Genomic DNA, 12511 nt, shown 5'->3' on the forward strand with positions numbered 1-12511 from the left:
GAAAGCACCTCCTCCACCCAGGACGCCTCTGCGTCCCGGGGTACACTTAATCCCCGCAGGGTTTATAAGAGGCTACCGATAAACACCAACGTGGCACCGTATATTGCTGATATACATACCAAATACATACCCAGTCTATTCATAGCCATACACATTCATGCTGCTGCATCTACGAGTAACTTACGGTCATCTATATATACTTTGGGGGTAGTGGTTTCGCAGTGAGTTGACCGCCGCACTATGAACACGGTCACCTGAATTAAATTTTCGGGCCCGGGGCTAATGTCAGTGGCGAGTGATATCAGAACAAGTCCTGAGTCTCGTTTTCACCAACCCACAATACCCAGCACGGGGAACTATGGTCAAAAATCCCCCATCGTGTGGGGAGGCCTTCATCCAGCAGTGAAATACATTAATTATAATCTATGCACAAGTGTGCATATGATACACAGGCTTGTGCTAAGGGTAATTAATTCTACCATTGGAGTGTATTTTGCATCCCAAGGTTACATTTTATATTAACAACTATTTTACCCTAACCGACGCATCATGATGCATTCTGCAATTCACATTTAAAGTTTTAGGGGAAAAAAATTACACTTTAATGCACAGATAAAAATCTCCGTGTTGGACAACGGTGAGTTCCCCAACATAATGCAGAATTTTTTATTCATACCTGGTCTCGTCATAAACAACATCAGATTCTAGGCCCTAATGCAGCCACACATTAACGTTGCTCGAATACAAATACATTATTATTTTAATTTATGCTGAGCTACTTCTCGTACTTCTTAATTAAAACCCCGGAGACTGCCTTTGAGTTACATCAGAGCTAAGGTAGCCGAATCTCCGACATAATCAATGGAGTAACATTTCACAACCAAACTTGCAAAAGCAATTGAGCCCGTATGGGCCTTATTTCCAGCCATCACATCTCGGCAATCACAATTCCTTCATGGCTCTAGCGGTTCCCAAGAAGCCCTTGGAATCAATGTGAATGGGAAGAAAGTGGCGGGCACGGGCGGGGGGGGGGGGGGCACCTGTTGAAGTGGCCGCGGATGGCTCGCTGCAGGTAGAACTCGTCGGTGGAGAACTCGGCAAACGTCGCGAATGCCAGGAGCGAGAGCATGAGGACGTAGAGGCAGCAGCTCCTGGGAACGAGCGCAAACACGGCCACATTGAGGAGGCTTGCTCCGTCACAATGATGTCCGTTCGCCCTCCCCACGGATATGGTCACTGCTGGCATTGCCGCAGCTGCAACGCACGCCGGCGAAGCAGGAAACACTCCCGGGCCGGTTGCAGAGTATGGTAATAAGCCGGAACAAACCCGTGATCTCAGATGATAGGTCGGTTGGGAGCCTGGTTGGTATTTGGATGACCAGAAGAAGGCAGTGCAGCATTTCATCCTTGAATCTGTCTCATGAAGACCTTTCAGTCTTATTCCTTGACACGCGTGAGTATCACTCCGAGTACTCCAGCTTCCTCACACGTGAAACCCGCTTGTTTCATGCAATTAGGCAAAGATCCCAAGAATGGTGCTTCGCAAAAAAAAAAGGCGGCTTGGGCCTTGCTTTTTTTTTCTTTCTTTTAAATGCACTTGCCAAAATTGTAAAGATGCCAGCAACAAACAGCGCTATCAAAGTTGAAATAGGAAGGAAGCAACACGTTCGTTCAATGGAGCAATATTATAAGAGCTAGGGTGGGGATTTCCTGGGCAAATGAAGGGCATGAGTAGTATTCGACCGGAGTTCCCTCCCTCGGTGTCGTTGTGCCCAGCTAGCCAAGTGGTGATGGAGCGTGCCTGAGAGGACATCCACCGCAGAGATGGGAGCAATCAAATCAGGTGGTGCGTGCGCGCGTGCCAGGTGGATTATTAATACATTGCGGGTCCGTGGGAAGCGACGGCAGCTTAGGGGTGGGGGGGGAGGGGCTTCATTCAGCTGCGGGTTGATCATGCCTGCTACTGCTGCTGATGATGATGCTGACGACGATGATGATGTTGATGATGATGCTGATCGGGGATGCAAATTGTCGTGAGTGTGGAGGGGGCGGGCGCTCACCGGAGCGAGCGCACCACGAGGCGGCGCAGGCGCAGGCGCTCGCGGCACCGCTTGAGCTGCTCGCGGCTTGGGGGTCGCGCCAGGCGGAGGTGGCGCGCGCGCCGTCGGGCCGCCAGGCTCTAGCGCGCCCACCGCGGGCCGCGGGGGGAGAGGGGGCGAGGGTGGGAACAGGGAGGTAGTGCAGCCCGGGGTGACGCAACAATAAGATAAGGACGTGGATCCCCCAGTATAGCCTTAACAGACTGTTGGGGCAAGTGCCGTTAGCAAAGTAGCACCTGTGAAGGCTGGAACGGCACACGGGGGGGTGGGTTGCTAGCACCACGCCCCGCCGCCTTTGTCTCCCTCGTGGCTACGTCTTTACACACACAAGCGTGAGTTCATCTGGCTACCCAAACTGCTCTGTTTCCTTTCTCTTCTCCTCCCCCCCCCCCCATTTTCCTTTGAGGAATCACCTGCGTCACTTCTCCAGCTGTGGAGATGATCTGCATAAGCCACCTTCCTTCTCACGAGATTTCCCGGTAAATCAAGAACGATTTGTCTGAAATTTTAGGAGAAACCGTGGTGCCTCAACTTTGCAACAGCCACCCGCCTATGGTTGGTTGCTTACCTTGGAGATGTCCGTGAAGTCCTGCGGGTTGCCCTGTGAGTGAGAAGCAGCGCGGCCCATGAGCTTGGTCCTCCAGGTGTCGACGGGACAGGCGGCGTCCAGGCACTGAGCCTGCAGGCACTGGGCGTCTCTCCGCCACCAAACCGTCACGGAAAGCGCCGCCAACACCAACTACAGAACCCGCGAGAAAAGAGTGGTTTCCCGGAAAGCCGTGATAGAGATGTAGACGCTCGCGAACACCGAGGCCTGCGTGATGGGGGGCAGTGGTCGCTTACAACCGCCGGCTGAATGATGAAGAAGCAGACGATGAGGGAAAAGAAGAACGAGTGCATCCATGCCATGCACTTGGAGCGGCTGAACCTGCAGGGGACATCACGCACGCTGTCAGAGCTCTCCGTTCGCGATGCTCGGCAAGCGCGCGGGGACTTCTCGACAACCACAAATTCAATCGAGAGAGGGAGACTAACACTGAAACATCATCAGCAGGTACTGACAAATATAAACAGACAGGCACCAAAATAAAAAAAAAACGTGACCCACGCACAATCCAGCAAGAGATCAGTGGGAATAGGATTTTGGGGGGTGAGGGGCGGAGACGTCTGACCGAGCTTCACCTGAACCCCAGGATGGCGGTGGCAGCGGCCGAGGCCAGGCCGAGCAGGATGCAGAGCATCCAGGCGAGGTAACAGCAGCGCGACGGCAGCCGCACCCGGGCCCCGACGCCGCGACCTCGCCCGTACAGGCTGCTGCCATCTGGGGGTCGGCGAGAGGCACGGGGGTCCGGTGAATCGTCGCCATTTACGCAGCCCGCTGCTTCGGCGGTGGACCAAATGGAGGCCGAACGCGGCGAATGGCGAACGCACACCAGGGCAGAGGGAAAGGCAACCGCACCGGAGAAATCAGAGTGCAAGTCCGAGGAGCTCTCCCCGGGGCACGGCCGCCTCCCCCCCGAGGGCTTCCCCTGCTCCTGGGAGCTGCCGTCCTCAAAGCCGCTCGAGTCTCCCTCCGAGGGGCAGCGCGGGGCGACGCTCCCCAGCACCGGCTCCGCGCCCTGCCCTTGGCTCCCGTTGCCGGGGAGACCCCGGCTCTGCCGCACCCCGGCGGGCCTCTGCTCGGGAGCCCCGACTGTTTCTTGGAGGCGCCCGGCCGCCAGATCCGTGGCGGCAGGCACGGGGCTCGGCCTCTTGGCACCGGTCACGCTCGCGAGGTCCGAGTCCCCGAACTCGCTGAGCCCGTCCTCCACGGAAGACTGCAACCACACACGGGCCCCCCCAGTAACGCATCCGGAGATGGTAAAATGAGCAATGATTTGGTCGAGCTAGGACCGGCACGAATAATCATTTATCGATGGGACGACGCGATTGTGGGCGAGGGAGAAGCGATGCGTGTTTTCCGGTGCTCGTGACGAGGGAGGTGTTTCACAAGGAGAACCTCGTGCTTCTTCCTCCACGCCTCCTGGGCCCACTGCTGCAGGCTCTGCCACGACAAGTAGGAATCGGCGCCGCTGTCTCCAGCCGTGAGGCCCGGACTGCCCCCGGCTGCATTACGCGCACACGCGCGGTCATCACACGGTCATCACACGGTCACCACACGCACGTCATCACACGCACGGTCATCACACGGTCACCACACGTACGGTCATCACACGCACGCACGCACACAGTCATCACACACGATCATCACACGCGCGGTCATCACACGGTCATCACACGGTCATCACACGGTCATCACACGCACGTCATCACTCGCACGCACGCACGCACACACGCAGTCATCACACACGGTCATCACACGCACGCAGTCATCACACACGGTCACCACACGCACGGTCATCACACGGTCACCACACGCACGGTCATCACACGCATGCACGCACACAGTCATCACACACGGTCATCACACGCGCGGTCATCACACGGTCACCACACGCACGGTCATCACACGCACGTCATCACTCGCACGCACGCACGCACGCACGCACGCGGTCACCACACACGGTCATCACACGCACAGTCATCACACGCACGGTCATCACACACACGCACGCAGTCATCACACACGGTCATCACACACGGTCATCACACACACGGTCATCACACGGTCACCACACACACGGTCACCACACACACGGTCATCACACGCACGTCATCACTCGCATGCACGCACGCAGTTATCACACGCACGGTCATCACACGCACGGTCATCACACGCACGCACGCGTGCGAGGTCCTCACACGCACACGCACGCGGTCATCACATTAACACACTGAGCGTGAAATGTGTGACGATCGACCTCCCCCAGAGTTCCCATGAATCGTCATAATCCGCAGTCAGAAGTAAACGTAAACGTCTGTATTCCATTGTTTCCTTTTGACCACGTCATTCGTATTCTCAGTTATTCCGATTTTTACCAAGATGATGTTTGCCCAATTATCCTATACGTTACATCAGTGTAACATTAGCAAAGCATTTGCATGCAGAGCAATTAAACCATCCTCCCCACAGAACTCAATGCATGCATCGTGAGTGTAAGGATCGATGCAATGCTCGCTCACAATTGGAATATACACAGCGATCGTTTCACTCTAAGTAAATTATTTTTTATTTTACCAGGTAAGGCCCAATGAGCTATGTAGTTATTTTTCAGAAGCGACCTGGTCACAAATGATAGCTCAACGAAGTGGCTTGTCACGTGGAAATTTATAGCAGCCAAATACTCGAAACGCATGTTTGTAAATGTGGAGGGAAAATGTGGAGGACCCGGAGAAAAATCCCTGCGACCACGGAGAGAACATGCAAACTCCAAATATACAGCAGACATTAGGGTCGGGATTTAACACACGACCTCCTGTATACCAGGCGACGTAGTTAACATATTGCCACCGTGGCGCTGAGCGCCCTACTGCAAATATGTGGCAGGACCCTCCTGAAAAATAGTCGTGAGACTCAGCGAGGCTCTTCCGGGTAGAAGAGCTTAGCAACAAACAAGCCGACTGAGCACTGGGTGAGGAGTACACAGAGTGAGGGTGCCGCTGCTGTGGTGTGAGCCGGAACGGCGGTCGTGCCAGTGGAGGGACTCCCCCCCCCCCCCCAAGTACCGGCGTGCGTCTCCTGCAGCTGTTTGAGCTTGTACTGCTCCAGGATGGAGTGAGCGCAGCCCCTGTCAACCTGCACCGACGGCACGCGACACAGCAACACACAACACAAGTCTACAGCAACACAGCCTACAGTAACACAGTCTACAGTAACACAGTCTACAGTAACACAGCCTACAGTAACAGTCTACAGTAACACAGTCTACAGTAACACAGCCTACAGTAACAGTCTACAGCAACACAGCCTACAGTAACACAGTCTACAGTAACACAGCCTACAGTAACAGCCTACAGTAACAGTCTACAGTAACACAGCCTACAGTAACACAGCCTACGGTAACTCATCAAGGCAGCAACTCAGTCGACTGGAACTCAAATTAATGAATTGGAAAACTACATTAACAGAGTCCCAGACAACATGTGATGAATTTTAAGCATGAATTGCTCATCTCGTATTTACCCTTCACTGTAAGGGTTTCACTATTAGTTAAATTAATTACGCTCACATTGCAGCCATCAAATAATGTGTGAAAATATACGGTATGTATTATTTATGCAAGTTATTTAAAAATGAAATGCTAATGCGACATTCGGGCTAACTTAGAAAACAAAACTGTACAAAAGAGACCAAAATTAAATTGATTAAAAAAAATAGGACTTGGAAAATGAATCGTGAGCCTGAATTGTGAGAATCCTCTCAATGCCTTTGGGGGATTGAACTGTTCCATGGCATTCGGACGGAGCCACACGACCTCGCTCCGCACCACCACGCTCCCCACCTCACCCCACACCACCTCGCTCCACAACCACCCCACCCCACACGACCTCGCTCCGCACCACCACGCTCCCCACCTCACCCCGCACCACCTCGCTCCACAACCACCTCGCTCCACACGGCCACGCTCCACACGAACCTCGCTCCACAACCACTTCGCTCCACACGAACCGCGCTCCACAACCACCCCACCCCACACGGCCTTGCTCCGCACCACCACGCTCCCCACCTCACCCCGCACCACCTCGCTCCACAACCACCCCGCTCCACACGCCCCGCTCCACACGAACCTCGCTCCAGCGGAAGAGAAGGGAAACGATCCCGGCGAGCGGGAGCACCACGGCGGAGCAGAGCAGGCCGACCACGAGCGACTCGAGCGACACCTCCACGCGACCCAGCTCCACCGCGTGCTGCTCACGCATAGCAGCAGCGCACACAGCCAGCAGCACACACAGTAGTAACACAGCAGTACACACACGGCAGTACACACACAGCAGTACACACACAGCAGACACAGTAGTAACACAGCAGTACACACACAGCAGTACACACAGAGCAGTACACACACAGCAGTACACACACAGCAGTACACACAAAGCAGACACAGTAGTAACACAGCAGTACACACACAGCAGACACAGTAGTAACACAGCAGCACACACACAGCAGACACAGTAGTAACAGCAGTACACACACAGCAGACACAGTAGTAACAGCAGTACACACACAGCAGACACAGTAGTAACACAGCAGTAGCACGCACAGCAGACACAGCAGTAACACAGCAGTAGTACGCACAGCAGTACACACACAGCAGACACAGCAGTAACACAGCAGTACACACACAGCAGTAGCACGCACAGCAGACACAGTAGTAACACAGCAGTAACACGCACAGCAGTACACACACAACACAGTAGTAACACAGCAGTACACACACAACACACAGCAGTACACACACAGCACACACAGCAGTAACACAGCAGTACACACACAGCAGTACGCACACAGCACACAGCGGTAGAAACACAGCAGTACACACACAGCAGTAAACACACAGTACACACAGTAGCACGTACAGCAGTACACACACAGCAGTACACACAGTAGCACGTACAGCAGTACACACACAGCAGTACACACACAGCAGTACACACAGTAGCACGTACAGCAGTACACACACAGCAGTACACACACAGCGGTCGAGACAGCAGCAAAGCAGAAAACAGCAGGACTTAGAAGCGCACAAATGCATAGCAACACCAGCAGCACAACTACAGCAACACACACAGGAGCAGCACACAACAGTAGCAAAGACAAAGATCGCCCAAATAGCTTGGCAAGACTGTAGGGTAAAGTGCTGTTAACGAGTAGCACCTATGAAGGCCGGAATGGCACACGAGGGGGTGGGTGGCCAGCACCACGCCTGACCGTCTTTGTCTCCCCAGTGGCAATGTTTTACACACCACACCAGGTACTCATTTGAGGCCGAGTTGACCTAGGGTAGGTCCAGCACTGATTCAGATAATCGTCACTGATGGTGTTGGTGGCCATGAGTGGGAATTGAACTCGGGTCGCCGAGTTCGTAGCGCAGAGCGCTAACTGTTACACTACCGCTCCCCAGACAACAGTAGCATACACAGCGAGACACACACCAGGGCACACGGCAACACGTGATAAAAACACAAATAGCAGCAGACAGAGCAGACACTGCACACACGCACAACCGCAAAGACAACAATCTCCCCCAGAGTCTGTAACAGTGTTAGGGCAAGTGCTCTTAGCGAACACCTATGAAGGCCGGCACAGCACACGAAGGGTTGGGTGGCCTGCACTACGCCCGGCCGCCTTTGTCTCCCTTGTGGCAACATTTGCACACCGCATCAGGTACTCATATGAGTCGACCTAGGAGTGGCCTAGGACCGGTTCAGATAATCGCCACTGGTATTGGCCGGTCACCAGGTTCGTGGCGAAGTGCGCTAACCACTGCACTAGCACTCCCCACAAGAACAAACATACACAAAGCAATACGCACAGCAGCAGCACACACAAGCAGCAGTGGCACGAACACACAACACAACAACGGCTGCTTCAAAGCGCATCTAGCCTGGCACAAGGACTGTGGTGGCATCGATGCCACTCAGTGATGAATGGTGATTTTGTGCTGATTATGCATGCGCGCACGTGGGTGCAGCTGTGTGCAAGTGTGTTGTGCGCACATGTGAATGCGAAGGTATGTGAGTGTGCGTCTGTGTGTGCGTGTGTGTGTGTACGCGCATGTGTGTGGGTGTACGCACGCTTGTGTGTGTACGGGCATGTGTGTGTGAGTGTACGCGCATGCGTGGGTGTACGCACGCGCGTGTGTATACGTGCATGCGTGTGCGAGTGTACGCACGTGCATGAGCGTACGCGCGTGTGTGCATGTACGCGTGCGCAACGAACGTGTGTTGTGCGTGTACGTGCGTGTGCGTGTACGTGCGTGTGCGTGCGTTTGCACGTCGGCGGCGCCGCACTTTGTCCTCCCTGAGGGTGACCACCAGCGCGTTGGCCCCGGCGTACGCGAGCAGCAGGCAGAGGCACACGGAGAGGCGCTGCGTGTGCGTGAAGCGGCTGCAGGAGGGGCGGCTGTACACCGACGCCCACAAGTGGAAGTCCTCGAGGTAGGCTGTGACCTTGCTGTACAGCAGCTGAGGGAGGGACGGCCCGGCACAAGGGACGGACGAGGGCACGACATAAACGGGCTCAGCGTGAGCTGCCACAAATGGCCTCCGTCCTGCTGACGAGCGCTTTTCGTCGTCGTGCTGAGCGGCCGGCGATGCGACAACAGCGAGAGGACGGCGCACGCTCTCGAGCCGACGGGCGACAGCCGTGCGAGCATTGGTTAAGTCCACACCCAGCACGGTCAATGTTCACAACCAGTGTTGCAAGCAATTTCAGGAGCCGAGGTGGATACACACGGACAATCCATCTGCACGATGACAAACTCTTTGTTGTGGCTTCAACAACTTGCTTTGTCCGAGTTCGTTCGACGCGGCTCGCTAAACTAATGGGGACGCTTGACCCTTTTAAACGTCGCGTGAAATACCAGCCGGTGACCCTGCACCTCGGCAGAGCGTTCATAGCAGGGATCGCGCACCCCGTGAAACGGGTGTCACCCCCGAGCCGGACGTTAACATTGGGACGACCGTGAGACGTAGCGGGTAATGGAAAGTGGTGGTGGCATCGGCATCAGCAGCCACGCCGACATGTTGACCATAACCTCGCTCGGTCATCTTGATCACCGTCAGCCATTGTCTACGGACCGCTGCACGAGGGCCTCTCCACGCCATTGCCATAGAGCGCTTTTGCGAGCCGCGGTACTTGCGGCGGCCCGGCCGCGGCGTCCCAGCTCACCGCGGTGAAGCGCAGAGCGCCACTGAGCGCCAGCAGCTCCCGCTCGACCCTGCCGTCGCCGCGCTCCGCCGCCAGCCAGCACTCAGCCGGGAAGAGCCAGGCCGAGCCGCTCCACAGGTCGCGCACCGTCACGCGGCTCACGAACCAGCTGGGGGACGCGCCGCGGTTGTTGTGCCACAGGTGCAGCTTCCAGATGGGGCCCAGACTGTCGGGGACACTGAGGGGGTAGGCGGAGACATCGGCAGGGGGGGTAAGGGGGGCACCGTGTCAACGGGAAGCCAACACGTTTTACCTGGCGGTCGTTGCTACTTTGGACAAGACCGCTCACACAGCAGATCAAGTCCACGCTGAAAACAAAGTTATTCCAGAGTCAATGAAACGAGTCCAAGTTATTTTTTCGTTGCTTAAATGAGCACCGAGACGGCGCTTATTTCCCGATTACAGCCCGAAGTCATTGGTGGAAATTCCTCATTACTATGGTGGGGGCGAGTCTATCCATTGCACTGTTGACTTCCCGACAGAGTGGTGCTCGTTTTTACCCACCCTGGAGGGATGACGGACCGAGTCAACCCCCAATCAGTGTTGGAACTCGCAACCTGCCTATTGCGAGTCGCCTGGCCACCCGCCAATGCACATTCCACATTCATGAATTTCATTAATCCACGATGAACCTTCTCAAGATTGCCAAGTTCAACGAAATGTTCATCTGCAAGTAGCATTGTACGTTGTACGTGAACATTACAGGGATGGCCTCAAGCTGCTCGTGTGCATGCTAGCGTGCGCGGGAGAGGGCGACGGGAGAGCCACGGGGAGCTTCATGTGTCAGGCGCTCAGCATCCAGCAGCGGCGACGTCCGTTCATCGTCACCTCATGATGAAGGTGTGAGTGGAGTTCCTCTCGAAGAGCGGCTTGTCTTCACAGTGGAGCTCGCGAGTCTCTGACGTCCCGTGCTCTCCGTGAAGGATCACGTTCGCCTGATGTGTGCGGAGAGGCAGCGGTGGCTATGAGATGCTTCTGAGCGTTGTTGCAAGATAATCCAGAGTGAAGCTAAAATCTGCTGCTTGCGAATGATCGCGCAGTGCCTTTGTGAACGAGAGTGGGAACCAATGAGCAACCATTCAGATTTGTCCACACTTTTCCCACGAGCAAGCAACTGAGCATAGTGCCCCCGAACTATAGACAACACCTGTGTATTTCTGTGTACATGCGACGAAGAAGAGATGTGGTTTTTATGCTGAATAATGGACGTCATCGGAAGTGGTCCCTCGGGTACGAGGATTACAGCCTTCTGCACGTGGTGGAATTGTCGGTGCCCCCGGCGTTGGCTGAAGCAGGCCAATCTGAGATCCGCACGCTCGATCGCAGGCACGGCAGGTGGTGCCGGGGCGGGGGGGGGGTTGATGGAGGCAGGAGTGGGCCCCGGACTACCGACCAACAGACACGTGGGACGCGGCGGGTGGCGGCACCTTGGCGGTGGTGCCGGCCCCGGCACGGAACCCGGTCTCCAGCGTGACCTCGTAGAGCTGCCGGTCGCTTGGGAGGTTGTCCTGCAGCGGGATGGCCCCGGCCTTGTGCTCGTCGTGCCGGTCCCAGCGGCGGCACAGCGCGAACCCCGGCACCGCCAGGGCGAGCGCCAGCAGCACCACGGCGCACGGGAACAAGTTCTCCAGGGGCCTGGCAGGGCGGCCAAGGCCGAGGTCGCGTTCAGGTAAAATCAAATCGCCCACCCCAAGGTGGAATTGTCACCGAGTCGCTGGGAGACTGAAGTAGGTTGCCCGCGATGATTGATGACTCAGAGACGCGAGGAGGAACCGCAGACCAGAGGGAAAGGCAGAAGTAGCCAAGTGGTGAGCCGCCGACAAATTCCTCCCCGTCCCCCGATCCCCTTAGCTCTGCAGTCCTCTAATTACTGAGACGTTATCGGACAAAATTAGTGCATTCGATATTTCAACGCTTCCACATTTTTTACATCAGTAATAATGTAGATTTTAAGCCTTCGGTGACTGCAGGAATCCATACTCTTACGTCCGGGGGTGGAATTCCTTTCCAGCTCAGACCCCGCTTGCTTGCCCATTGCCACATATATAGCCTCCTTGTTGTAGTTGCTCTCTCATTAGTTCAGCAGTTCCACTGCTGGATTATATTTTTTTCCGCCTGCGGACGACCGCTTGTGTTGCGATCGAAACGTCGTGATGTATTATTCTTTGTTTTATTTTATTTTTCTACCTACGTGACTTTACCGAAAGAACCAAAGAGTATAGAAATAATGTAGTTGCATTCACATGCTCTTTAAATCCAAGCTGTTTGTTTGGAAGGCAGCTATGCTCACTGCTGCATGATCATCACTCTAGGCCTAAGTGAGGTGTGCATGTGAGGGCAGTAAAGCAACATCCGTTATTGTACTGTACTTCTTTGCTTTCACCTCTCCGCTCGCCACCTTCACTCGCTCACACTGACCAGCGTGCTTTAACGTAGTCGAACAACCTCCAGGAGAGGCCCTCATCCAGCAGTGGATTAACACAGGGCAGTTCATGTCATGTTTACTGGTAACCTTTTGAAATGCAGGTATCCCTCGATTTAC

The 12511-nt window shown here is 55.0% G+C and overlaps 1 protein-coding gene across 1 annotated transcript in view; it reads right to left on the reverse strand.

Annotated features, from left to right (window-relative positions):
• Positions 1-12511, reverse strand: part of LOC116941105 (polycystin-1-like protein 1) — a 36453-nt gene that overhangs the window by 12367 nt on the left and 11575 nt on the right. The window contains exons 20-32 of the mRNA XM_032951745.2: positions 11397-11604; positions 10798-10904; positions 9931-10147; positions 9051-9224; positions 6828-6947; positions 5766-5835; positions 4099-4205; positions 3559-3916; positions 3282-3420; positions 2943-3027; positions 2668-2838; positions 2061-2179; positions 1041-1151 (exon numbers count right to left, since the gene is read on the reverse strand). Of these exons, the coding sequence (XP_032807636.2) occupies positions 1041-1151; positions 2061-2179; positions 2668-2838; positions 2943-3027; positions 3282-3420; positions 3559-3916; positions 4099-4205; positions 5766-5835; positions 6828-6947; positions 9051-9224; positions 9931-10147; positions 10798-10904; positions 11397-11604 (1986 nt within the window). The remainder of the gene's footprint in view (positions 1-1040; positions 1152-2060; positions 2180-2667; positions 2839-2942; positions 3028-3281; positions 3421-3558; positions 3917-4098; positions 4206-5765; positions 5836-6827; positions 6948-9050; positions 9225-9930; positions 10148-10797; positions 10905-11396; positions 11605-12511) is intronic.

Source organism: Petromyzon marinus, chromosome 10, assembly GCF_048934315.1.
Source record: "Petromyzon marinus isolate PM22_M1 ecotype Great Lakes invasive population chromosome 10, UKy_Petmar_22M1.pri1.0, whole genome shotgun sequence".
Lineage (NCBI taxonomy): Eukaryota > Metazoa > Chordata > Hyperoartia > Petromyzontiformes > Petromyzontidae > Petromyzon > Petromyzon marinus.